The following is a 25,057-nucleotide window of genomic DNA, read 5'->3' on the forward strand; positions in this document are numbered from 1 at the left end:
GTACGCAAAAATACTGAGGGTTGGAGAAGCCCTAACACAGAATATCGCTATCCATTGAATACTGTGAAAAGCTGCCGATAGCAGACGGTCTGACCACTAGTCTCCCATTTAAATGGTGTGATGGTCAGGCATGTGCAACGAGGCTCTACTCTTGGTCTATACGCCTGATGAAGAGTGAAAGAAAGGCAAGAGTGTGGTTGGACGATAATGTGAAAAAGTAAGCAGAACTAAGACTAGGTCATTAAAGGGGTTGGCCCACCATAACAACTTATCTATAGAATAGTGTAAGTAATAAGCCTGGGGCCAGACCAATGCTCATATATGGCCACCACTGCTCCGCTCCTGGGACTGATGGGGAGTGATAGAAAGGAGGCTGGATGATATTTTGAGATACTAAACCAACTCCTTTAATGCTGATCGGAGCTGGATGATTTGTCAGGGGAGCACAAATCAAAATGAGTCTCCTTGAGGAGTTACAAGCATTGCTTCATTTGAGAGTACACGTTTTCAGATAATACAACAAGAAAAAGAATGGTTTAAATGTTATTTTATTAAATACCTTCTGTCCAAGGTTTCAATGTAACAAAGCTATGAAGATCTACCAACATTCAGAACAAACAAACACAGGGTAATTGTTTTATTTTTCTATTATCATGCAAAGATTCTGCATCAAATGCCTTTCAAAGTCCTGTTTAAAACGTGATATTTATAATATATATTATATATATGCTTACATTAGCCCCATAAGATAACAGTAACAATGCTAGAAGTGTATTGGTTTGTCAGATAGTGACCATACCAAGCTAAGGTTTTTATTAACTTAGAAAGACATTTATTTAATTTTTTTCCCAAAGACAGTGCAAAAAAAAAAAAAGAAAAAAAAAATTAAGAAAGGTTTTTATTTTAGAAAGATGCATTAAATACAGAGCGATTCTCATATTTATTAATCAGGTAAACAGACAGTGAAAGAGCAGACCTAAAGTAGACATGCATAACTTCTCTTTATTTAACTGCATATATTTTAGTTTCTGTTTGTTTTTTTCCCTTTTGTATTAACGGTTAAAAAGCTGAAAGCTTTTCTTCCTAATGTGTTAACATTAGAGTTGTTGAAAAAAAAAAAAAAAAAAACAATTTTCCCCAAAACCATGAAAAAAGCCCATCCCAACCCATCCCCCTCCCGTGTGCTCTTATATTTTCACACAAGCATTACAAACGGTTTAGGCCATACCCTCTTCATCATCATCCATGATCATATTAATATCAGATTTAATGACATAATCACCTAATAGATTGTTTGTTTTTTTTGATGCACCTCGCACTTGTCATCTCAGGAGTTCTGAAGAACATGCTTAGTCCATGTGCAAATTTCCACAAATACAGTTTCTTCATCGAGTCCAACATACTGTACTATTTCATATATTACAAGTGGGGTTGACATACCATGACATGCACCTATCCAAACAGCGAGAGTTCAAATTGTGCAAAAATGACAAGTTATCCACAACTTCCTTCCCACCATTAAATTTCTGATGTTTTAATTCTTTATAAGTAAGGCGGCCAATGCTAATAAAAAACGTATTTTTTTTTTTTTTTTTTACATGTTACCATTCTAATTTAATCTGCATTATCAGGTGGATTGCCCCACATTAGATTTATTTCAGAACCAAAAATTATTTGTGCATAATTATATATTTATCAACTCCTGATATGCAATAAAATCTAGATATCGATTTGTTAACGCTACTAGTAAGGATAAACAAAACAGTCAGTTCTGTAGAGAGGATATTCCAAGTAGGGGGTCTGCTAAGCGCAGACCCTGGAATCTAGAGGATGGTTTATAGAATGAGGAGAAAGCACTTTAAAACACGGTTTATGAGGAAAAGCAAGGGGTTTTTGTGTGGGTTTTTTTTTTTTACAAACAGATGGAAATCCTAAAGGTTTTCTTAAAAAATGAAACTTTAAAACAGACACTGTTCACCCGCTTGCAAGAAGATGAGGGACCACCAGACCACACAGTTTAGAAGGTGCAGGCAAGCATAAAAAGACATGCATACATCTCTACGCATCCAAGTTCAGTGTATTGGATCACTCATGACAGATCACTCATGACGAACGAGCAGATCATTTCACAATCTGCTGTTATAGTACACAAAGCTTTATCACTGTGAAAATATATCACCCCCTTTACATATATACCATCAGAGGAGTGGTCAACATCAGAAACCTCTCCCAAAACATGGCAGTTTTTATTTCTATGTCTAAGTCCTCCAAAAAAGTCAGACAAAATTAATTCTATTAACATAGCAATTATGAAATGTTCCTTCTGCAGGACGTACATGATATCACTTTTTTATATACTTTGCTATTTCTGTAAAATAACTCCCTAACTATTCCCTTGTTAACATAGACCCTTATCTGTTCTTAGGAGTCAATGGGCAGGTAATGACTTCTCCAGCTTAGTGCTACATAGGAGATAAAAGAACAGGTCAGTCAACGGGGCGTGGAAGGTTCCAAGAGCTAAAAATATAGGAAGAGAAAAAAAATAATGACAAAAAAAATCAACACCTCCTCTCGTGGCTCTCTAGTATGAATCATTGCAGGTCAACACATAACAGATGAAGACCGCAAGAGTCTTCATAGAATGAAAGACCCCAAACTCTGCCCTGACATGATACAATTCAGCAGCTCCTCCAATGAACAGGCCTAGTTTAGCATCGCTTACGTGTTACAATTTGACTTTCTTTTCTAATTTCCTCATATGACACTGCCTGAGGTGGCTGTTCATCTCATTTTCTCACCATCTAAAAGCAGCCACATACTCCTCAGCCTGGCTTTTAACAAACAATATATATATACGATTTTTATGTTAGTTTTTGCTCATTTTGAAACTTTAAAAACACCTCCGTACAGCAGGAACAGACACGATGGATCCATGAAATACAACAATTAGCCAGCAGCTGCTTCAGCCTCAGAATGCATGCAGGGTTTTCGTGCATTTTTGGCTACTGCCGGCATCAATATTTTTATTTTTTTGAATTTTTTACTTTTTATCTTTTTTAAAACTTCCGGACGAACAGGACTGTTGCCGTCGTTTGGGCGATCCTCACTCGCTCGCTAGAAAGAGGTTCTTCCAGTGGAGAGGCTGATAAAACAAGAAATAAAAATGTAAGACAAGATGATAATGCAAGTATGGAAGATGAGGTATTGCTAGTGGTTTCAAAGTCATTAAAATACAATATTGGAGATTAGAAATAAATATCAATATGTCTTTGGAGTGTGGGAGGAAACCCACGCAAACACGGGGAGAACATACAAACTCCTTGCAGATGTTGTCCTTGGTGGGATTTGAAACCAGGACCCCAGCGCTGCAGAGTTAACCACTGAGCCAACGTGCTGCTACCTATTTTGCATACTCCATGTTGCTGAAGGGTAGATCTAATTTTTTGTTTTAGAATTTCAGTTCTTTTAGGCTGGAGAGCCTAAAACTATAGCTTCTCAATATGACAATAAATATGTTCTTTTCTTAATATTTCCTGAGACTTTAACGTTGATGACATACTCTGGACCTGAGAGTTTGGGTCTTAGAGTCATAGAGGTTATCACTCAGTACACAGTGAGTGGCGGCTGTATGCATGTCCTGACACTGAGTGACAGCTCGATATGCACAAATACGCTGCAGAGCAAGCTGCCAATCAAGGTTCCGGGGTGTGGTCACAGCCGCCGCTCACAGTGACTGTAGAAGCGCTGAGCATGCCTCTCACTCAAAGCCAGTGGCTTCCGGAAAGAATAAAGTGCATTTTCACCCAGTAGCCATGCTTTCAGTAAGGCAGCCGGAACACATTGGATTGGTTTTCACCGGCAGAGTAACTCTTTATCTGCAGGTTAATTGGATTTTGGGAAATTACTAGTTCTCTTTAAATTAGAGACAGTCTGGGGCACAGTTTGGGCAATCAGGAAATTGCTTGCTGCAGAACCTCCTCAAATAACAAAGCTCTAAAGCTAGTAAATGTATATAAACACTTTTCTCAAGTTTACCAGCAACCTAAAAAGTCATTTTTAAAGAAAGGCTGGACTAGAAGCATTCTTGTATTTATTGAGTTGGTTTACTGAACTCTACAATTATACTTTCTAATGGAGAACGTCATTCAATAATGCTTCAGTTTCCAATGATTAGATCACAACTGTAAAATACTTCAGAATTCAATTATTTCCGGATGAGATTCACATTAGGTCAAATACAAACATTTACAGAATTTTAAAATTCCCAGCATCTTGTGAACAATGGTCCAAGTGGATGCAAGTTTATTATTGTTGGTGCCTACCTGTATTAGTTCCTCACTGGAGGGGAGCAGCTGGGGCCCCAGAGCAATGATAGTGGACATTCAGCCACTTGCCATCCCTGCGGTACCAGACCCGTGTTTCTTCTGACTGTGTGGTACGAGGTCGTCCCTGGGCATCAATGTACTGTGTCAGTCGGATATAGGCAATGCAAGCCGCATCTTCCCCGATTACATGCACGTGTGGATTTAGGATGGTAGTATGGATAGGCTTTGTATTCTTTGACAACACTATAGATAAAAAAAAAAAAAGTAATCTTAAGCATCATGACATATTTGGAGATATACCTGTGATGATGTGCCACTTCACTCCAGACGTTAGTTGTGAACAAAGCTTCGGACATTTATACGGACACGCCAGAAGATCTTTTTGTATGAGTTTCCTATTTGAGCCCAACAGATTTCCATATTAAAAGGGAATCTGTCACCCCCTGGGCGATATCAGACCTCTACTATGGGCATACAGGGTATAGAAAAGTAAATAAATATATATATATATATATATATATATATATATACATACATACATACACCAGTATGGCCCATAGCAGAGGTCTGATTGCAGAGAAAAGCACTTTAATCAATTTTTTTTTCCACAGGCTTGGCGTCCAGGGGGAACACCAAGCAATCCCTGCCTATCAGCTTATTATTCCCCTAAATCCCCGCCTCTCTGCTTAATTATCATATCCCCCCCTCCCCTGCACATCACAGGGCCCTGTGACGTGAACTGTGCTCCCTGACTTCCCGGGCATGCGCAAAACGTCACTCACATAGAGCGCGCTTTGCTTCATCCCGGCCCTGTCTACCTGTGCACTGCGCTGCAGGTTTCTATTGCGCAGGCGCCGGGGAGTCACTGTCACGATAAAGTGAGATTATGTATCGTAACCTTAATGGCAACCTGTCACACAAATCATACTGACGAATCCACAGGCTTGAATTACAGCAGCTTCCTCATTACAAATATCCATGTTTTATTCTAAAACGCTGGGGCATATCAGAAGAAACACAAGTGGAGACATAGCAAGGGAAGCTGTGACTAAGAAGACTAGTCAATGGAGAGGGACCACTTTGGCTTCAACTTGACCGGCTCTGTTTGATTGAGAGATCTTTCCCCATGAGTGTATAGGGAGAGACCTGTCAATTAACCTTCATGTTTTGGCCATTTTGCGTTTCTACCTCCCCTTCTTCCAAAAGCCATTAACTTTTTTTTATTTTCCCGTCAATATAGCTGTATGAGAGCTTGTTTTGTGCAGGACGAGAGTTACCTTTGAATGACACCATTCACTCTACCACATAGTGTGCTGGAAAACATGAAAAAATTCGAAGTGCGTTGAAATTACAAAAAAAGCGCAGTTTCACAATTGTTGTTTGGGTTTTTTACTTACCATGTTCACAATATGGTAAAACAAACCTGGCAATAGGATTCCCCAGGTCAGTACAAATACGCAGATGCCAAACATGTATAGTTTTTTTTTTATTATTATTCAACTGGCGGGAAAAAAAAAAAAATCGAACCTTTGTAAGAAAAAACATTTGACTTTTGTCACCATTTTCCGAGACCCATGACGTTTTCATTTTTCGGGATCTGGGGTTGATTGAGGGCTTATTTTTTTGAGCCCTGAGATGACTTTTTTACTGTTACCAATTTGGGGCAGATATGATGTTGGTATTTTATTGCAATGTTGTGTAGGCCAAAAAACACCCTAATTCTGGTGTTTTCATTTTTTTTTTTTTTACCCCATTATGCCATTTATCAATCGGATTACTTTATTTTATATTTTGATAGATCGGACTTTTAGAAACGCAGAAAAAGTAAATATGTGTATTATTTTTAATGGTTCAAAATGGGGGCGATTTGAACTTTTTTTTTCCTTTTCAAATTTAAAAAAAAAAACAACTTCAATTTTTCACTTTTTACTGGATTTAATAGTCTCATTAGAGGACTTGAAGCTGCGATCGTCTGATCAATTGTGCTATACATAGCAGTGCATCAGCACTGCTATGCATAGCTAAAAATCACAATCTCTTATAAACACCAGCCTCGGGCTGGCTTTCACAGAAGGATCATAATGACAGGCCCCGTGGTCTTCAGCGGACACTCGGCTGTTATGACAACCCATTGGCACCCTCGCAATCATGTCACAGGCGCACCTATGGGAGTGTGGATCAATGTCCACCTTGTCGGCGCGTGTTAAATGCCGCTGTCAGAGTGCAGGGAAAGATGCAAGCTCGCATCAAAGGCAAGGACACAACATATGACGTAAGTTTACATCATATATCGTGAAGGGGTTAAAGAAGCCATCCCAATAAATGTTTTAGGCTTAGTGCTCACGATGCAGAAATGAAGCAGAAAATTTCCTAAGCATTTCTGCATCTCCCTGGCAGAAAAACGCATGAGGTTTTCACATGCGTTTTTGACGTGTATTTGCCATGCGTTTTTCCAATGCATTGTATAGGCAAATCCGCATGCAGAAACGCACAAGAATTGGTCATGTCCGTATTTTTTCTTCGAGTAAAATCAGCGCAGAAAAAATCTTGACCATGTGCACAGAACTTGCAGAATGTCATAGGAAGTCATGGGATAAGGTGTGCAATGCGTTTCTGGAGCGTTTCCGCGCTGCAAATCCGCACCAAAAACGCATCGTGGGCACACAGCCTTATTGGTCAAACTTGTCTAAATATACCTGCTATGTAATGAAAGTTCGATAAAATACTTACCGATTGTTATTTCCAGCGTCGTTCTGGTCCTCTTCTCATTCACTGAAATTCTGACTTACCGGATCACAATGGTGTTTGTGTGTGAATTAGAAGTCGCTTTTACACAAGTCTTTAGAGTGTCAGAACAAGGCTCCATAGATTTGTAACAGCAACTTCCGTCTCACACAAACCCTAGTCAGAATTTCAGTCACGTGAGTGAGAAGAGGACCAGAGTGACGCTGGAAACCGGGGAGGATTGCACTTACATTACCACAGCACATGTACTGTATTTATATTATAAAACAAATTTTGCTAAACCTAGCCACCTCATCACCTGTTGCAGGGCTTCTGAGTGAAACAGAGGTTTGTAATGAGGGAGCATGTCTCCGATTCTTGCTGACTGTGGTTCAGACAGAATCACTCATGTTACAGGTTTTCTTTAATGTAGGAGTTTTCCTTGCTTAAACAAAGATACAGAAAAGTATCTAAAACTATAAGGATGCTCACCAGATAATAAAAAAATATTTATTCCCAAGTTTTTGTATTATTATTATGGGCCTTTATAGCACCTCAGTTTTGATGGTGTTACTGGTTGCTGCGAGTGAGACTCTAGGAAATAATATACGTCCCATACTTTCTATTCCTTTCACAGATATTGTCTTTTTTTACAGCTGCCTGTATACCTCACTTTATAATTTAGTGCTTTACTTACTCGCTGCCTGCCACTGATACATAGTGCAGTATCCAGTGAGTGGGACAGAACAATCTGCTGCCCAGCATGTGAAACACAATCATTCCTTAACAATGTGAGCATCACAGGGCAGTGGAGATCAGAGGAATATGATGTATGACAACCCATATATCAGTGAGATGGAAGAGGAGAGATAACCATGTGTTCAGAGTTCTCACACAAACCGGAGATAAACACCAGGAATAGGGTGTTGTGACTGCATTTGAGACTGACTTATAGAGGCATCTTCACTACAGAGTACATTAATAAATGCCTTACTATACTGCATGCAAATCTGCACATGGTTTTTAAAGATTTTTATACCCCTTTGATATTGATGTTGGTGCTACAACAATTACATTCTTAGCTAACACATGATACAGCAATTATTAATATATCTTAATTTTTGAAGTTTTTCGGCAATATAATAAACCATGTTGTTATTGTACTGACCAGGCTGCAAAAGGATCATCTTGGTTTTATTAGTAGATTAATCTTAAATGTATATGCGAACATTAGCATATATTATTCTTCAGAGAGCATGCAAAACACAATACTCACAATTGTCAAAATAAAATTTATGAAAGTCCATGCCTTCTACAAGGTTGCCAAGGGCTTCAGGTTCAAATGATGTCAAGCCGGGGTCACAGATCTTCCTTTAATATAAAACACGTAGTTGGGAAAATAAGTTGAATCAATGAACTGCTAAAAATAAACAGATTAGCTCAGCAAAATTATAACAATGCATTGCCTGATAATATTAATAATGCATTACTTATATTTTGCAAGTAAAATAATGACACGAGAGACCATCTTTTCAACAGTAACACATCAGTAAAAAAAAAACACAAGAGAAACTAGAGCCCAGCCAAACAAGCTGAACAGTGGGAGTACCAAGTGTTTTAAGTATACAAAAAGCATCAGACCTTCTTTTCAACTTTAATGTTTCAAACAGAATATGGAAGTACCCTCTGTACCAAAACCATCCTTGTGGAGTATTGTGAACCAGGTTCCATTAACAAGCATTGAGAATGGAGACTCCTGCCTGATGTGCTAAAAAATACTCTGCCATTAGACTGTGTTCTCCAGTGACTTGTCACCCTGTAGATTTTCACATTTTGAGAACACTTCTTACTTCATTGTTTAGTGGCAACTGTAAAGTACAGGGAAGTAATGGTCTGTGGCTGATTTCAGTGGTTTGGTTTATGACTTTTTACACAGGCCAATAAATCGCCTCCTATCAGTGGTCACTGTATACTGGCAGGCCGACAAATATTATATGCACATGGAACACTCATTAATACATGCCAACAGAATATCATGCCATCAGTGGCACGTCACCTGTTTACACAGCTACAGAGAAAGAGGATTTTTCAACTACAAAAAAAATCAACACACCCAATGTTCAAGCGTTTTACTTAATTACTTGGGTGATTGACGACTGGACTATTTAGAGAAGTTAATGGTCCTTGATCATCTTGTTAAAATGGGCCATTAACTAAATAGTTACAACATATAGATTATCTAACTAGCTACTATTTGTGGTTAAATTCTGATAAAATGATTTTGTTTTTTTTCAACATGGTTTGCCAAGTTTGAAATGGAAAAAAACTTGATTGTACAGTGTTCAGACCTGAACCCCGTCTGATCACTTCTGACATGAAGTGTTGTTTTAGAGCCAGGCCAAAGTATGATGTAAACTCCGCATTAAGCTTTCCTAAATTGCTTGTAGAGCTGCAGAAGAACACAGATAAGGAGAGATAAAATCATAGTACTTTGAAGGATTTACTCACGTGTAAGCTTCAAAGTCGCCATTATTGATAGCTTCAATCAGTTGCTCTGTAATCTTGATTATCTCCTGCTTTCGCACTGTAGGGGAGACATGAAAGACTGAGTACTGGTGACCATTACGCAAATCTGAAGCCTCAGCTGTTGGATCTGAAAAGATCAGTCAATACTAATAAAGGAAATGGAAAGGAGAGCTACTGGATCCATATAGTAAATCCAGAGTGCTAGGTAAAGAGGGTAAAGAAGATTGAGCAAAAAAAAACTGATCAATTACAAATGAAAGAAAAACAGGTGGTTGATTAACGGATCCGTTTTCCATAGACTTCAATGTTAAAAAAAAATGGATACAGCAGAGATCAGTTATTTAAAAATGGACTAAAAAGTTGTGTCTGCACAACTTTTTTTGCTAATGGATTGCTGCTGGATCCGTTCTAACGGATCATTATTGAACATGTGAACATAGCCGAAGTCACAACTACAGACAACTGTTTAGGTAAAATGCGTAGTCCTGACAAGTCCAGAAATATTCAATATATTCTTATGTATGCAAGCACACATTATTACACAACCATATGAAGTTGTATAGGGTGTAAGCTTGGTGGCCTCAGGGATTAGATACGGCTTTGAGACTGTGTAACTAAAACTAAAAAATAAAAAGACAACCTTGGCCACAAATACTCTTCCTCTTGAATGTCTAAATTATATAAATAGTAACATATCATGTAATGTATAATGTATTCAACCAAGTCTTAAAAGGTGACATTGTGTCTTGTCAAATTTGAGATAATACATAAAAAAAAATCCGAAACTTATAAAGCATCAAATAATCAAAATAAAAATAAGGAAAAGAGGAGTTACGAGATGTTAGAGCCACTTTAATAAATTATAATGATTAGTAAGACACCATCTGATGGCATTAATGAAGTTTCAAGTAAAGGCTACAAAGGTAGTCACTAACTACAGGTATACAAGGATCAGTTTAGGTAGCAGGGGAGGGCTGGCAATGAGAAAGTGTTACAATTACCCATGTCAGAGCACTGCCTGGTTATTTTATATATCTAATTGGAGAATGCTTACCTGTATTAAAAAATTAATACTCACAATACTTTAGAGACTAAACCAGAGATTAGTCAAATGACCAAACTGATGGTTACAATCACCACTCTCACTGTATACCAAAAAGGCGCTTGTTGTGCCCCATTAACCACAAACCCAGTGAAAAATAACCAGCCCTCTTCTGTCAGGTAGACGCTATTCTATTAAAGGAAGGTAAGTCTGGAGAACGACAGTGATGATTAACACATACTGGTAACAAGTGAGGATTACTACCGACAAACGTTCTAGGGGAACTACAGTCATCCAATGACTAACTTACATAGTGAATTGCTAAGGGAAAATGGTACAACTGGAGTGAGCAGAGGCTCAGCCGGAGCTGGCTCTACTTCCAGAGTTTGACCTGGGCTTTCCCAGGCTAGGACTTTCTCTTCGCATGACTGTGTGGCTGTAAAGAAACATATACATTAACCAAGTTGAGGAAAGATAAAAGGTGAAGTTACACGTTAACCTGCCATAAAATAAAGCAATAAAATAACAAAAAATGTAAAAACCAATGTCATTTTTTTTACCCAAGTTAATTTTACAGATCTTCGAGGCAATGTGTGTAAGAGCAGAATCTCACAAACATGCAAAAATAAGAAGCAGAATTCATATAGCCCTGAAATCTGACAAGGTTCCAGCATAAGAATATGGCTATATGGACAGTGAATAGGGCTAGACAAAGGGCAAATAGGATAGAACACAGCACTCCACGCAGGACTTACTGGCTGCCCCACAAAGACCAAACTGTGATTGCAAGGACAGAGTCTGCATTTTGCTCTCACTTAGGCTCCATCCTTGGAGAAGGAAAGGGCCATCCCCAGGACAGAAGAGAGGTGCTGATCGGTATGCAACAAATAATAGGAGACAATCATTAAGGGCACAGGTAGGCAGGAAGTGTTATGCTACTTCTTTTTTCATATTTGTACTGTTTAGCAGCTTTCTAGCAACATTTCTTTTAGAAAATCTGATTAATAAATGCTTCTATAGAAAATTGAGGTTTGAGTCATGTCAAGCAATCTGAAAGGGACATGCTGCCTGACAAAACATTTAAAAGGCCATATATTTTTAGCAATCAAGAATGTCAAATAGATCAGCTTTTAAAGGAAACGTATCATCAAAAAATGACAATTTTTGTGTTACAAATGTTGTAATTTAAGGGGTAATATCTCTGCTTGTTGAGAATGATATGTTTGACATGCTGGTGTGAGGAGTCTTATAAACTATGCAGTGCTCCTCTGGGAAATTAAATAAGTAAATTATCTCTTCAGAGAGGAACTGGACTTGAATTCTAGTCTCGCCTATTGAAAGTAGCCATCCTAAAAATCAACCTTTTAACAAGCCTTGTCACTTAACTATGCATAAAAGCCAAACCAGACACTATATCTTTGCTGACACGTGTTTATGGTTGTTTGCCTCTCAGTGAAAAGTAAGAGGTTTCATTAGGCTGGATGAGAGGGATCTAAGGGGCAACGTCTCTCTGGAGAGTGGCATGCCTGTGTGAGCAATCTTATAGGCCATGCAATGCTCCTCTGAAAAATTAAATATACTAATTGTCTCTTCAGAGAGGAAGAGGACTTGAACTCTATTGACCCTTTAATGAGCCTTATCACATGACAAAGGATAAAAGACGTAACCCCTTAGATCCTTGTCAGAAGCTTCTCTTCCAGCCACAACAGACCTCTTGTTTTGCACTGAAGAGTGACAAAAAACCCAAAACATGTGTTTGCAAATAGAGTGTCTGGATTGGCTTTTGTCTTCGGTCATGTGGCAAGGCTAGTTAAAGGGTCGATATTGACTTTTAGGATTGCTACTTCAAATAGGTGGTACAAGTCCTCTACCTCTCTGAAGAGACAACATGAATACGTATTTTTAAACATTTTTGTCAGATTTTTTTTTTCATATAAGGATCTGCATTTTTTTAAAAAACACAACCATAAGGCTTACAATTTCACATAGGCCACCGGGGCTTTTTTAAACTCATGCTTCCTGTCCTTTCAGAAGAGTTTCCAGCAAGCTCCTCATCAGCTGAGGCAGGATTACAATCATGGGTAAGGCCATGTGCCCACGTAGCGTTTTTACGGCAGCAATAACGCCGCAAAAACACTTGTAAAACAGTCTGCCATGCAAAGCAATGTGAATTCGGATGTGCTGTGCACATGATGCGCTAATTTGCATGCCGAATTCGCAATGTGTTGCAAAACGCAGCATGACCATTTCTACCGCGATTACGCTGCAAATTCGCAGCCATTGAGGAACTTTGAAACGCAGCAAATCCGCAGGTATATGTGTGGTACCCGGGATGAAGAAGAGACTACAACTCCTCTTCATCCCGGCTACCATGCGGTGAAAAAAAAAGAAATAAAAAAGTTAAAAATAAACAAAACCTGTATATTCACCTCTCCGGCGGCCCTCGATTTAATGAGCCATTCGCAGTTTCACTGTACCGTCCGTGTGTACTTACACGTGCATGGCTTAATCTTTGAGACAAGCATATGCTACTGGCAGGATCAACCAGGTAGGCCGGCTATGTGCCCAAGTAGCAGATTTGATGCAGTGCGTTTTTGCCTCTCTCTGGCAGAAAAAAATGCATGCAGATTTACATGCGTTTTTTCTGCCAGAGAGAAGCGTTTTTACATGCGTTTTTTCAAGCAGTTTTCTAAGCGATTTTGAGCATCACTTGGAAAAGTGCTTGACAAGTTGGTCACACTATATAAATCCATGCAACTGGCAAGGATTTATAATGTGTGAACAACTGATGCTTTAAATGCAGCATCTATAGTAAAAAAAAAAAGAGAATTAAAACGTTAAAAAAAAAAAAAAACCTGTATACTCACCTCTCCGGTCTCCTCCAGTCTGCTCCCAGCGGCGGATCCTGCGATCCTCTCTCCTCGGCGTCCCGCAGTGTACGGTCAGGACCTGCGGTGACGTCATTTAGTCAGCTGATGGTCACGCGACCATCACCTGACCGCTAACATCAGCGGTCGCGTGACCATCAGGTGACTAAATGATGTCACCGCAGGACCTGACAGTACACCGCGGGACGCCAAGGAGAGAGGACGTGGGCGGGAGCAGACCGGGGGCCGCCGGAGAGGTGAATATACAGGTGTTGTTTATTTTTAACTTTTTTATTTCTTTTTTTTTCACTGCGTGGTAGCCGGGATGAAGGGGAGTTGTAGTCTCCTCTTCATCCCGGGTACCACACGCACTGTGATTACGCTGCAAATTCGCGGCCATTGAATTTAATTGAAGCACAGCAAATCCACATATACCTGCGGGTTTGCTGCGTTTCAATGTTCCTCAATGGCCGCAAATTTGCAGCGTAATCGCGGTAGAAATGGTCATGCAGCGTTTTGCAATGCAATGCGAATTCGGCGCGCAAATTAGCGCATCATGTGCACAGCACATCCGAATTCACATTGCTTTGTATGGCAGATGGTTTTACAAGCGTTATCGCAGCAGTAAAAACGCCACAAAAACGCTATGTGGGCACATGGCCTAACACCTCTATGCACAGCAGATAACACAGAATCCACCAAGTACAATAGGCAATTTCACAGCTCCCCTTCCCTCCCTGGACGATCAGCTGAAGCATCCTTTGGCCAACAGCTATCTAATGTATATGATCAGCTTTAGGGTCCTTACACAGTATTACATGTTAAAAAAAAAACTATTTGCATAAACAATACCAAATCTACTGACATACCATGAAAATAGCAAAGTAATGAAGGTATACAGTATTTTCTCCCTTTTACGCATATGCTTCAATAAATGTTACGGGGCACAACATGCATCCAATACATTTCCCTGGCTCTACTTACACATTGTAGCTCTTTTAAGCCTGTAAACCTTCAACACTTTACCCAGATTTATTTATAATAAATATTTTATTGCTTTGTCTACTTCTCCTTCAAATGCAGCTTTGCCACACATAACCTCTGAACAGCGAGCCCAGGGATCAGTTTTCTCCTGCAGATCAGGTTTGTTCTTTGTGACCTAAAGGCCACATTATGTTCATTAGAAATGTAGTGTTGTGGACGCATCCCTGACTCTCGATCACGCCAGGATGCAATAGTATTGTAAGGTGCAACATGTTAAATGCCCGTTGTTCCACAGGACACAAATCAATGGTTGATTATTAAAGCACTAATTTGCTGGTGAAGATTCCTACTGAAGCTGCTGCTTCACTGTTAGCCAGTGTTATTTTCCCGTTTAGCATTATAAATAAGTAAGCATTGTCTTGTAGCTTAAAAGATTGATGTCTCCTCTCCCTGCTCGATCTTCGTAAAGTACATGTTGTCTCAGCATTTCACTGCATCATTTATGAGATGCAACACATCCTGCTACTATGATCTAGGCTACTTCTACTCAGTTAGAAAGATCTGAATAACACAAGCAAAGTGGACGCTTTTGTTGGAACTAAATGCTAATATAAAAGAAGCGATCCCACTGGCAAGATGAATGACAGTTCGGCATGTTTAAAATCTGACAGTCTGAAAAAAGTTGCTTACGAAAATCCTTTTATATTTCAATTCTGTAATTCCGGTTCAGATTTTGCTCACGTTCAGTGTTGCTACAAAAACAATGGTCCTCATGCACAAAAAAAAAAAACAACAAGAATGGAAGCAACATAATATTCCAGATAACAAGCTTTTGTAGAACAGGTCTGAAAATAAAAGTAGTTATCTAACACTGTTAGAACACTTTTCAATACATAAGGCTCATTTACAAGTTCCTATTCCAGCTGATTTGAATAGTTGTAGTTCAGTTTGTGCCTTCTATATATGTCTTCCGCTAGATGTTCTGGTTTTATGGAAATGAAGTAGTGATCATAGCGCCACCATTATAGCGGATGTGTCTGGCTGCAGCAGTCACATGTTTGTCTGAACTGAACAGCGAGTACAGAGCTGGTCCTGATGTCCTCTTTTAGCTGGAAGAACAGCGCTGCAGACAGTCACATTCCCATCCAAACAAAAGGGAGAACCAGAGCGTGTTGGAAGAAAAGCGCCAGGTAAGGAGAGTATACTTTACCCTATAGGTTAACATAATTCTTGAGATAGTAAAAAAAATAAATAAATAAGGGTTGTTAACGTGTCACAGCAATTGTTGCAGTTGTACCATGATTGAAAGCATTTGGACGTGAGGGACTAATGATTTTGATCTGTAAGGTTATGGGCACACGTTGAGTATTTTGTCTGCAGAAATTTCTGCGTCTCTTGGCGGGAAAATGCAGCCTCAAAAACGTTGCATTTTTGCTGCGTCTTTTGCCTGCGTTTTTTTCAGTGTATTCAATGGGTGAAAAATGAAGGCAAAAATGCACATAGAGAAATTACATACTGCAGATTATTTTCTGCACCAAATCTGCAAGTCAAAAATACTCAACGTGTACATGACACTTCAAGCTTTCTCATTCACTTTGCTGGCATCAGGTTTTGCTAGCAAATCTGCAACATGTGCACACAGCCTAAGTGGTTTTTACATCTTGTGTAAAAGGGACTAGTTGGAATAAGTATTAATCTAAGCAAACCAACATAGGGGCGTACAATGGTTTCCTTTGCGTTCACATGAACAAAACATGCCGCTAAGTTAACTGGCGTCCATATACTGTAAGTGGTATAAATGGGGTTCCAACTATTTAGACTCTTCATTAAATTATATAGTAGGAATGAAATATGTATATTTGGAAGAAACACATATTTTGCTGCACCGACAGAAGCTATAGCACTTAAAGAGTAACCATCATTTTAATGAAATAAATTTATAGTACACGTTTGTAATATATTTTATCAGAGAAATCTGCTTCTGTCTCCACTTTTCATTCTCAAATTTCTCAATCAACAGGTAAAATCTGTCTTCACTGAATACAAACTTTGCAATTACTGAGCTAGGAGATGGCAGTTGCTACTGATAAGATTCTATATAGGAGGGAGGAGTTCTGCCTTCAGATCCTCCTCCCCCTCACCTCTTCCCTTCTACATACAATCTTACCAGCAGTAACTGCCATCTCCTATCTCAGTAATGTAATAATCTGTCTTCACTGAATACAGATTTTACTCAGGAATTGAGAATTTTGAATGACTGATCAGTCCTGGAGGAGAGAGAAGCAGATTTCTGTGCCAAGATATATTACAGAGTGTCTTATTTTCATGTGTATTAATGATTTATGAAATAAAAATTAAAATGACGATTACACTTTAAGTAGCAACCAATAATAGTTATTAAACGATCCATGCATAATCATGAACTTTACCTTTAAGGTCTTCATCTTCAGTGGTGGTGTTACAGCTTTCAGTTGATCCCTAGAAAAAGTATAAGATTTCACATACGATAATGAACAAATATCATTGGCCTACAATGTCATTATGTTCTACAGAACTGAGGTCTTCTCATAAATATTGTTCAGTGAGGGAAAAGGACGTGAACTTATAATTTTTGAATAATTTGTCTGAAATGTATATACAAAATAAACTTTTGGTGCAAGAACTACTGTTTCTTTGGGGGGAAAAAAATTAAAAGATAAAAGATCAGTAGTTGAAAATTCAGATTTCTTGCAGCTGTTCTTATTGTCTCATCATCAGAAAATAGATTCTACACAGCCAGAGTTAGGTGAACTAACCATACTATAAGGGCTATAGGTAATGCTGGTTATCAGCACATCATATATCCGTTCTCTTCATTACCAGACAACTTATATTGTAAAAGGTTCCAAACCTCAAGCATTAGGCAGTGCCAGTGTTAGTAAATTTTAAAGGAGCCCGTCAGCCCAAACTGTTAAGCAGTTAGCCCTGTATGGGATATAGCATTTAGAAAAAAATGCACCTTTGGTTGTTCTAATCGCTGCCGCCATTCTGCAGAAATGCAATTTTATTTAATATAGCCTAATTAGAGTCGTCAGTGCACCCTTGGTGTGGCTAAGAGGCTTAGTGCATCCTCCCTCCCACTGGCTTTGCATTTTCCACCCCTCCCTTACCGTTGTTTTGCGGGCTTGCCTGAGTTTTCTTTGAATGTAATGATCTCCGTAGGCAAGCTAGTGCTGTCAATTACCAGTGAGGAAGGAAGGGTTATGCAAAATCCGTGGGGGGAATGGTGCACTTAACCCCTTGGTCATGCCATGGGTACAGAGTGCACCATAATTAGCATATTCAATGAAATTTCAATCTCAACAGAATGGAAGCAATGATTAGAACACTAATAAGGATGTAGTCTAATTTAGAAATGTATAGAAATACATTGCTATATAGTTATTTTTAGAAAAGTCCTAGCAATGCTGGTATAGCCTTAATAAATCGACATTATGGAGACAGATATAATTTTGGATGATCACCATAAGGCATATCATACAAACAACGTTCATGAAAGTTAAGTCCATGAACATAATAAAAGGAAGCATGATATTCACCACTCATGTAACACATACAAGAACTGATGCCCCATGGCAAAGGTATAGGTAGGCAACAAGGGCTGATTGTAAAAATGTTAAAAATATTAAAAAAAAAAAAAAACAAACGAACATTAAAGATGGTATGAGTTAATGACAGGGTTTCTTACTTTTATTCCATCTGTTGCATTATGGACAACAGTTGTTTGAGGTTCCTGAAAAGGAGTACAAATAACAAATCAGGAACAAGAAAAGGATAAGGATAAACAGGTAACACGGAAAATAGAAAGACCATGAAAAACAGAATTGTACACATGAAACAGACTTCACAAAGAAGGACCAAGAAAATTATTTTGAGGTTAGTTTGCGGATACTAGAAATATCTGTGCCCGTGTGTTGAGGACATGTGTGTTGGTGTGAGAAAATAAAAAATGAGCAAATAAAATGTGAGAAAAAATAGGAAAAGAAACAGTTCTGGTGTTGAAAATCCCTTTACAATTCAAAGTTTGACATTATAAAAAGCCATCATGTATTAGATCTGATGGCAAAACCTACATCCCAAGTAAGAGTGTAGACCCTCCTTAATAGGACGCTTATCATATAAAAGTAAATGTAATAATAAAACACAAAATGATTTTTAAGTGGTACAGCCACACAAGATGTGATCAATTTTAAGAAAAAAAAAAAAAAATAGCACGGTTAAATCCCAGAATTAAAACCTTCTACAGAACGGTGATTCACTTGTGCTAGATTCCATGGTGTATGCTCACAAAAGAAACAAAGGCCATGATCCTGCATTCACACAAGCTGGTGTGGGTATTTACAGACACAACAGGTCTACTGCATGTGTCAACATTTATGTTTTTAGGCATTGTTACATTTTCAAACATTTACAATAATTTGAGCTTTAGATTTTGAGATGTGACATTTAGAAATGTCCATGGCCTTTGTCTCTTTTTCAAGGTTAATTCTGAATGAACTATGGGTAAGTGATGGGCCATTGGATACAGTTTATTAGTATTGGTTTCCCTAAACGTATCCAGGTTACAGGTCACTGGAGGGAACCTCCGCACAATACTACGTAATCATAGCCATCTGAAGCCCCTAAAGTGGCCCATCTCTGGCCCAGTCATGTGAAACAAATACATTTCTATGAAAAATGTTAAGATCAGTGTGAAGCTTCCCAACCAAACATCCAAAGGTAAAGTTAGTTGTAAACAGTTTTCACAATAACCAGTAATGGAAATAACACACAGTGGCGAGCATGGATGAGGTCAATGGTACTAGTCTGGTGACTGCATGCACACCTTAACAATGAAGGCATGAGATCTGCCATGTTTAAAGTGTGGGGAATGCCTTGGGGGGGAAACTAGAGAAGTTGGTACTATACATAATTTACTCAACAGGTCATCACCTAATTATTCTATATCTCCTATTAGATATACAGAATGCAACTAACAATAAGTGAAAAATATGTGATCATATATTTCAAGACATTATGTAGCAAATGCAGTACCAGTTTAGTAAGCCATGACAATGCAGAAGGTCTCATGTTAGTGTTTTGCTTACCATTCCTACATAAGATGCAGATGACCACCTGGATCCTTAAACCGTTCACTGCTGAATTAAGTCACTAATACTATGTCATGGCACTCTGACTTCAGCCAGTAAAAAGGTCAGGGGTTGGGTGTTCATATGTACGATTGCCAATTATATTGGGATACCAGGAGGCCACTGCTAATTTTCTTCCCAACAGATTATAGAAGGAAAATAAAAAACTAACCGTATTCCACAAACAAAACAAACACAACAAGAGCAGAAGTAAAATATAAAAGCAAAACATGAGTTTTGGATGTCACGGCACAAGCAGCATTCCCACTGCTCACATCCCAGACACTGAGACCCCAGAAATAGTAGTAGACGGGGAAGATACCATTGTTGTCTGCAATGGGGGGTTTTCTTTTGCTGGGCTTACTATGCTGTTTTTGTTGTTGGTCTGCGGCTGAGATAGAAAAACAAATGGTTTAGTTCTGCTGGTGGGGTGAATTGGTTTAAGCTGTCAGAAAATAAAGTAAAAAAAAAGTTCCGTTTCCTCCTCCTTGAACACATGTACTGGAGAAAACACTGGTTTCCTCTGAAACCAAAGATGATAAAGAATTTTCTAACAATGCTGTCAAAGGAAATGAAGAACAATGAGACATATAACAGTTGGAAATGTTTTAAAGCCATGAAGATCATTTCATTTACTAATACAGTCACTGTAGAACAATGGAATAATCACAGAAGACACAGGTGACATGATACGGAACTCTGAGAAATCAATTACTTTATGTCTGCCAAACATCATAAAATGGGAACATGACAGCAAACTGTAGACTGGTATGGCTGTGATATGGAAGTCATGCTTAGTCGACAGCACGGCCACTGAAAGATAGGCTGGAGGGTCTTCCAAAATGGGCTGGTGTACATAGAGAGGGGAGTTATCCTTTACCCACCAAATATTGTTGAGCCACGGTTCATTGCAAATTAAAGTGAGATTTGCAACTCTACATCACGAACAGATCCCTGTCCTTGGATCATTTAGGTCAGTATTTACCAAACCTGTGCACCAGGAGCCTTAACCAGGCCATAGTAAGTATGGAGGATCTGTCACCGCTCCCTATTTAGTAAGTACATGTATTGCCTGCAAATAAAACAATTCTAGGTCACCATTTCCTAGAACTGAGTTTTGTTCCTCCGGTTATTTTTCCTGCATATGTATAAAGAAATTGTCTTCTGGTTGTTACCATTTCCCTTCAATGTGTCAGCACTTATTGGAAAGTGTTTAGATGGCCATACACCAGATAATTGCCAACAGGAGAGCTCAGATAAAGCAAGTTTTCATGAGTTTTTACTGGGAGAAGGCCATTGCCAGAGACCTCACCTAGTGGCTTATCCAAGAGGAGAACAAATTAATTGTTAGTTGGTAGGCTTCAATACACATCAGAAGATCATCTAGTCTGTGTAGTAACACACCATTAATTAGTAGCATCCACTTGACAATGTAGAGTACCAAGAAAATATCACCCGAATTTTTATTCCACTGTGAATACAATTATTTACTAAAACCGATATGTCAGTACAGGTGACAGGTCCTCTGCAAGGACTTCCCTAAAGAAAATCAATTTGTTATTTTTTTCAGTTAAAGGGAATGTGTCAGTAGGATCAACCCTTCTAAGCCGCCTATATGGACTTGTACGGTCATAGGAAGCTGAATAAAATGATACTTTGATATCTGCGATCTGATATTTTATTCCAGAGAAATCCATGTAAATGATCTGTTCTAGGCTATGGTCGGGACACTGATCTGCATGAGCAGATATTATTATAAATAAAAGGGGGAGTTACCTGCCGTGCCAAATGCATTCTGAATCATGCTACCATGGTGGTAGCTCCATACTAGATTGTCCCTCAGATTTTTCACTTTGCTAATAGGTGATGGTAGGTTTTTCAGTCACACACTCCTTTAGGATCAGGACAATCATTATTATAGCTGACACAGTACAGCATTATACACATCTACAGGTTCCTGTTTCAGCTTCCATATGACAGGTAGTCAGTGTTACAATACAGCAGAGCTGTGAGAGCTGCTGCAAACGTGTTTGTAAGGAGACAAAGTTCAGTTCTCCTGTTCTGTGTTACTAGTGATGAGCACAAGTGCTCATTACTCGAGTTTGCCTTAGGGTGCTCAGGTATGCGGCAAGTATTGTGGGTGCTCGAGTGACATGTTTGAGTCCCACGGCCACAAAAAATACAGGGATTGCCTGACAAACACGGGCAATTCCCGCATATGTACAGGAATTGTAAGTACATATATGGTGACTGCAATATATTAAGAGCATAAAAACTTTGATGGGACTGCGTTTTTAAAAAGGAGACTACAAAAGTGGACTATTCAAGTGACCTAGCCTCTCTGCACTGAATGCTCCCCAATCCCTTCCCTCAGCCCTGAGTGACGGCTGTACTGGCCTCTCCAAGACACGGCTAGAACCGTCAGAATAGAGATTGGGGAAGCAGTCACTTCAGGGAGTCCAAGACACTTCACAGTTCGGGACACCCCTTGGACTCTTGCAAATGCAGCACAAAGTAGAGTAAAATTTCTACTTCTAACTTATGCAACCAGTATGACTATCAACACAAGTATGTCTCAACTGCTTACAAGACTCCTTTCTAGAGCAGTCAGCAATTTTAATGGGCTAAAAGTACTGAGAATCCATTTAAAGCCACAGCCCCACTATCAGTATTTGGTCAGTATTTTTTCTCAGGAGTGGAAGCCAAAACCAGGTGAGGAACAATCAAAGAAAAGATATAGTAGAAACAAGTCACCAATTCTACATTTAACACCCATTTGTGGTTTTGGCTCCCACTCCTGAGAAAAAATACTGACCGAATACTGATAGTGGGGCCATGGTCTAAACCTAGAAATAACAGCATTAAGGAACAATAAAGCTGGATAAGAGAGTGTTGTTGAGGAAACTAAGTAATCCAAGTCAGCTGCCCATGCACACCAGTTAAAAATAGGCTGAACGCAGGACTTCCCTGATTATGTGGGTGCCCTACTTCTTCTCAATGACATGGTCAGGAATGAAGGACTTGGGTTTGTCAGATTTCAACATATCAGACTCTTCATTTTAAGGTGCGATAAGCTGTTGCTAGAGACGTTTTGCAGCAATTTATTCCTTCCACCCCACTGAAAACACAAGCTTGTTTGTCAAGCATGTTAACCAAATCTAGGTGTAAGGCCTCTAGGCATAGGTTTGGTAAGAACAAATTTACTACAGATGGTAATATACTTGCTGAATTTATCTGGTCACAAGAAGACTGCCTAGGAAAAACTAAGAAAAAAAGCCACAACATCAGGGACAGGCTCGTGTTGTCAATGTCTAAGTGTGATTTAGAGGGCAGAAATGAACCTGCTAAACAGCCTCCAAAAGTGTTCATACAGGCTTAGGCTCACATCTTGTAGTTCCTCTGGGGTTTATTCTCTTTTTTTTTGCAAATTTACCAACTGTGAATGGATCCTGTTAATATATGTCCATTTACCCAATAAAAGCGTATCATAGCAATTTGTAAATGATCTGATTAACTGTGGAATGTAAGCGACTAATGGGAAAACTCATCAGATATCCAAGCAGATAGATTGATATTCTGACACATGCATTCAGCAGACTATCAAATAGTTATTAAGCTACAACTCATGCCCCTGCCGAGCCCTCACCTGCATGTCTGATGTGAGAGAGGATTATTGTATTCTGGTCTGTAATTTGGAGCTTTTCTCAATGATGGTATCTTTTACATGATAAAGCACGGTGATTTCCATCTGTCGTGGCAGTTATTATTTACAGTTCTTTGCAAGTGATGGCTGGGAGTCTGACAATATAATAGTATTTTCCGCAGTAATGCACATTTGTTATTAAAAATGAATGGCCTGTAAAAGGGGTTTGCTGCCTTCCTGCCACCGACATCACTAGCAGACATGTCTCTATTATTGATCTAAAAATGATTCATACAGTACCGTGCAAAAGTTTAAGGCAGGTGTGGAAAAAAATGTTGCAAAGTAAGAATGGCGTCAAAAATAAAGTGCCAGGGTTATTTTTATCATTTAAAAAAAAAGAGCAAAGTGAATGAACAAAAGAGAAATCTAAATCAAAATCGACATTTCGTGTTACCACTCTGCCTTCAAAACACCATTAATTCTTCTGGATACACATGAACACTTATCGAAGGAACTCTGCAGGGAGGTTGTTCCAAGTGAAGAGCTGACCACAGATCATTTGTGGATTTTGGATTTAGGATTGTAAAAATCTGTCTCCTCATGTAATCTCAGACAGACTCGAAGATTTAGAGATCAGGGATCTGGGTGGGGCCATATCTTCACTTCAAAGACTCATAGTTCTTTACACTGAAGACAGTTCTTAATGGCATTGGCTGTATGTTTGGAGTTGTTGTGCTGATGTAGAATAGATTTGGAGTCTTTTAAAGCACTCTCTGATGGTATTGTATTATAAACACTTATCTGCCTGTATTTCTCAGTATTGAGGACACCAGGAAAAGAGCATCGTTGAGGACCATAGAGGTAGTGGTTGGCCAAAGAAACAGTGTAGCAAATGAAAGACACATCCCCTGTACTTCCCTTGGAAAATTAGAACATCTCCAGCAGTGGCATCAGCTTAGAACTGGTAGCAACCAGTGGAACCCAGATACACCAATCTAACGAAGTCTGGTCAAAAGTGGTCTTCAATGAAGAATTGTGGTCAAAATCTAAACCTACGACATGGAATCAAGGCCAAGTGACTCATGTATGCACAAAACATAGAACCGTGGTGTAGAAAATTGCAGCAAGTGCTCTGGACTGACAAGTTTGTTTGCTGAAGGGCTGGACAGTGGTACAATTATGGGTGTCTCAGCAGGCAGCAGTGAAGCGTGGTAGAGGGTCCTTGCAAGTTTTGTACTTCATTTCGGCAAGTGGAGTGGAGAATATGATCAGGATTAATGGTGTCCTTAATGTGGAGAAATCCATCATGCAATAATATAAGGGAGACGTCTGATTGGTTCAAATTTATTCGGCAGCCGAACAACGACCCCAAACATATAGCCAGTGTCATGTGACAATCTTCAAAGTAAATAAAAGCAAGGAGTCCAAGAAGTGCTGATCTAGCCCCCAGAGAGCCCTGATCTCAATATCCAGTGTGAGATTTTAGAGGAAAGCAATTAGAGCGGCACTCACCACTGGCAATTTCAGTAAGATGCACTTTACTTTGGTCACAGACTTGCAGACAGAGATATCAGTGAAATGAGCAACAGTGGTCTCTCTTGAGTACACGCATCTTCCGGCTCACACATCATCACTAGTACTTCCCCTTCTTTTATACAGGATATCCCACCTACATTATTTACATTTATTACCATCAATTACTAATCAAAAATGAGAATACATACAAAACACAAACATACAATAAAAACAGGAGACACGAATATAAGCAGAAATGGGCC

General features: G+C 39.1%; 1 protein-coding gene across 24 annotated transcripts in view; it reads right to left on the reverse strand.

The window, feature by feature from the left end:
* Nucleotides 1-1,111: 1,111 nt before the first annotated feature.
* CAMK2G (calcium/calmodulin dependent protein kinase II gamma) overlaps nucleotides 1,112-25,057 on the reverse strand; it is a 269,572-nt gene continuing 245,626 nt past the window's right edge. For 6 of the 24 annotated variants that reach the window (XM_073685802.1, XM_073685807.1, XM_073685805.1 and 3 more), the window contains 8 exons: nucleotides 19,959-20,027; nucleotides 18,196-18,240; nucleotides 16,898-16,946; nucleotides 10,928-11,053; nucleotides 9,558-9,633; nucleotides 8,326-8,420; nucleotides 4,323-4,568; nucleotides 1,112-3,142 (listed from right to left, as the gene is read on the reverse strand). In XM_073685802.1, coding sequence (XP_073541903.1) covers nucleotides 4,336-4,568; nucleotides 8,326-8,420; nucleotides 9,558-9,633; nucleotides 10,928-11,053; nucleotides 16,898-16,946; nucleotides 18,196-18,240; nucleotides 19,959-20,027 — 693 coding nt within the window. In that variant the 3' untranslated portion in view covers nucleotides 1,112-3,142; nucleotides 4,323-4,335. The remainder of the gene's footprint in view (nucleotides 3,143-4,322; nucleotides 4,569-8,325; nucleotides 8,421-9,557; nucleotides 9,634-10,927; nucleotides 11,054-16,897; nucleotides 16,947-18,195; nucleotides 18,241-19,958; nucleotides 20,028-25,057) is intronic. The other 18 variants (XM_073685806.1, XM_073685813.1, XM_073685810.1 and 15 more) reach the window with 3 other exon arrangements.

The sequence above is a fragment of the Phyllobates terribilis genome, unplaced genomic scaffold (genome assembly GCF_046119375.1).
Source record: "Phyllobates terribilis strain yellow unplaced genomic scaffold, ASM4611937v1 Scaffold_5__5_contigs__length_657084704, whole genome shotgun sequence".
NCBI lineage: Eukaryota > Metazoa > Chordata > Amphibia > Anura > Dendrobatidae > Phyllobates > Phyllobates terribilis.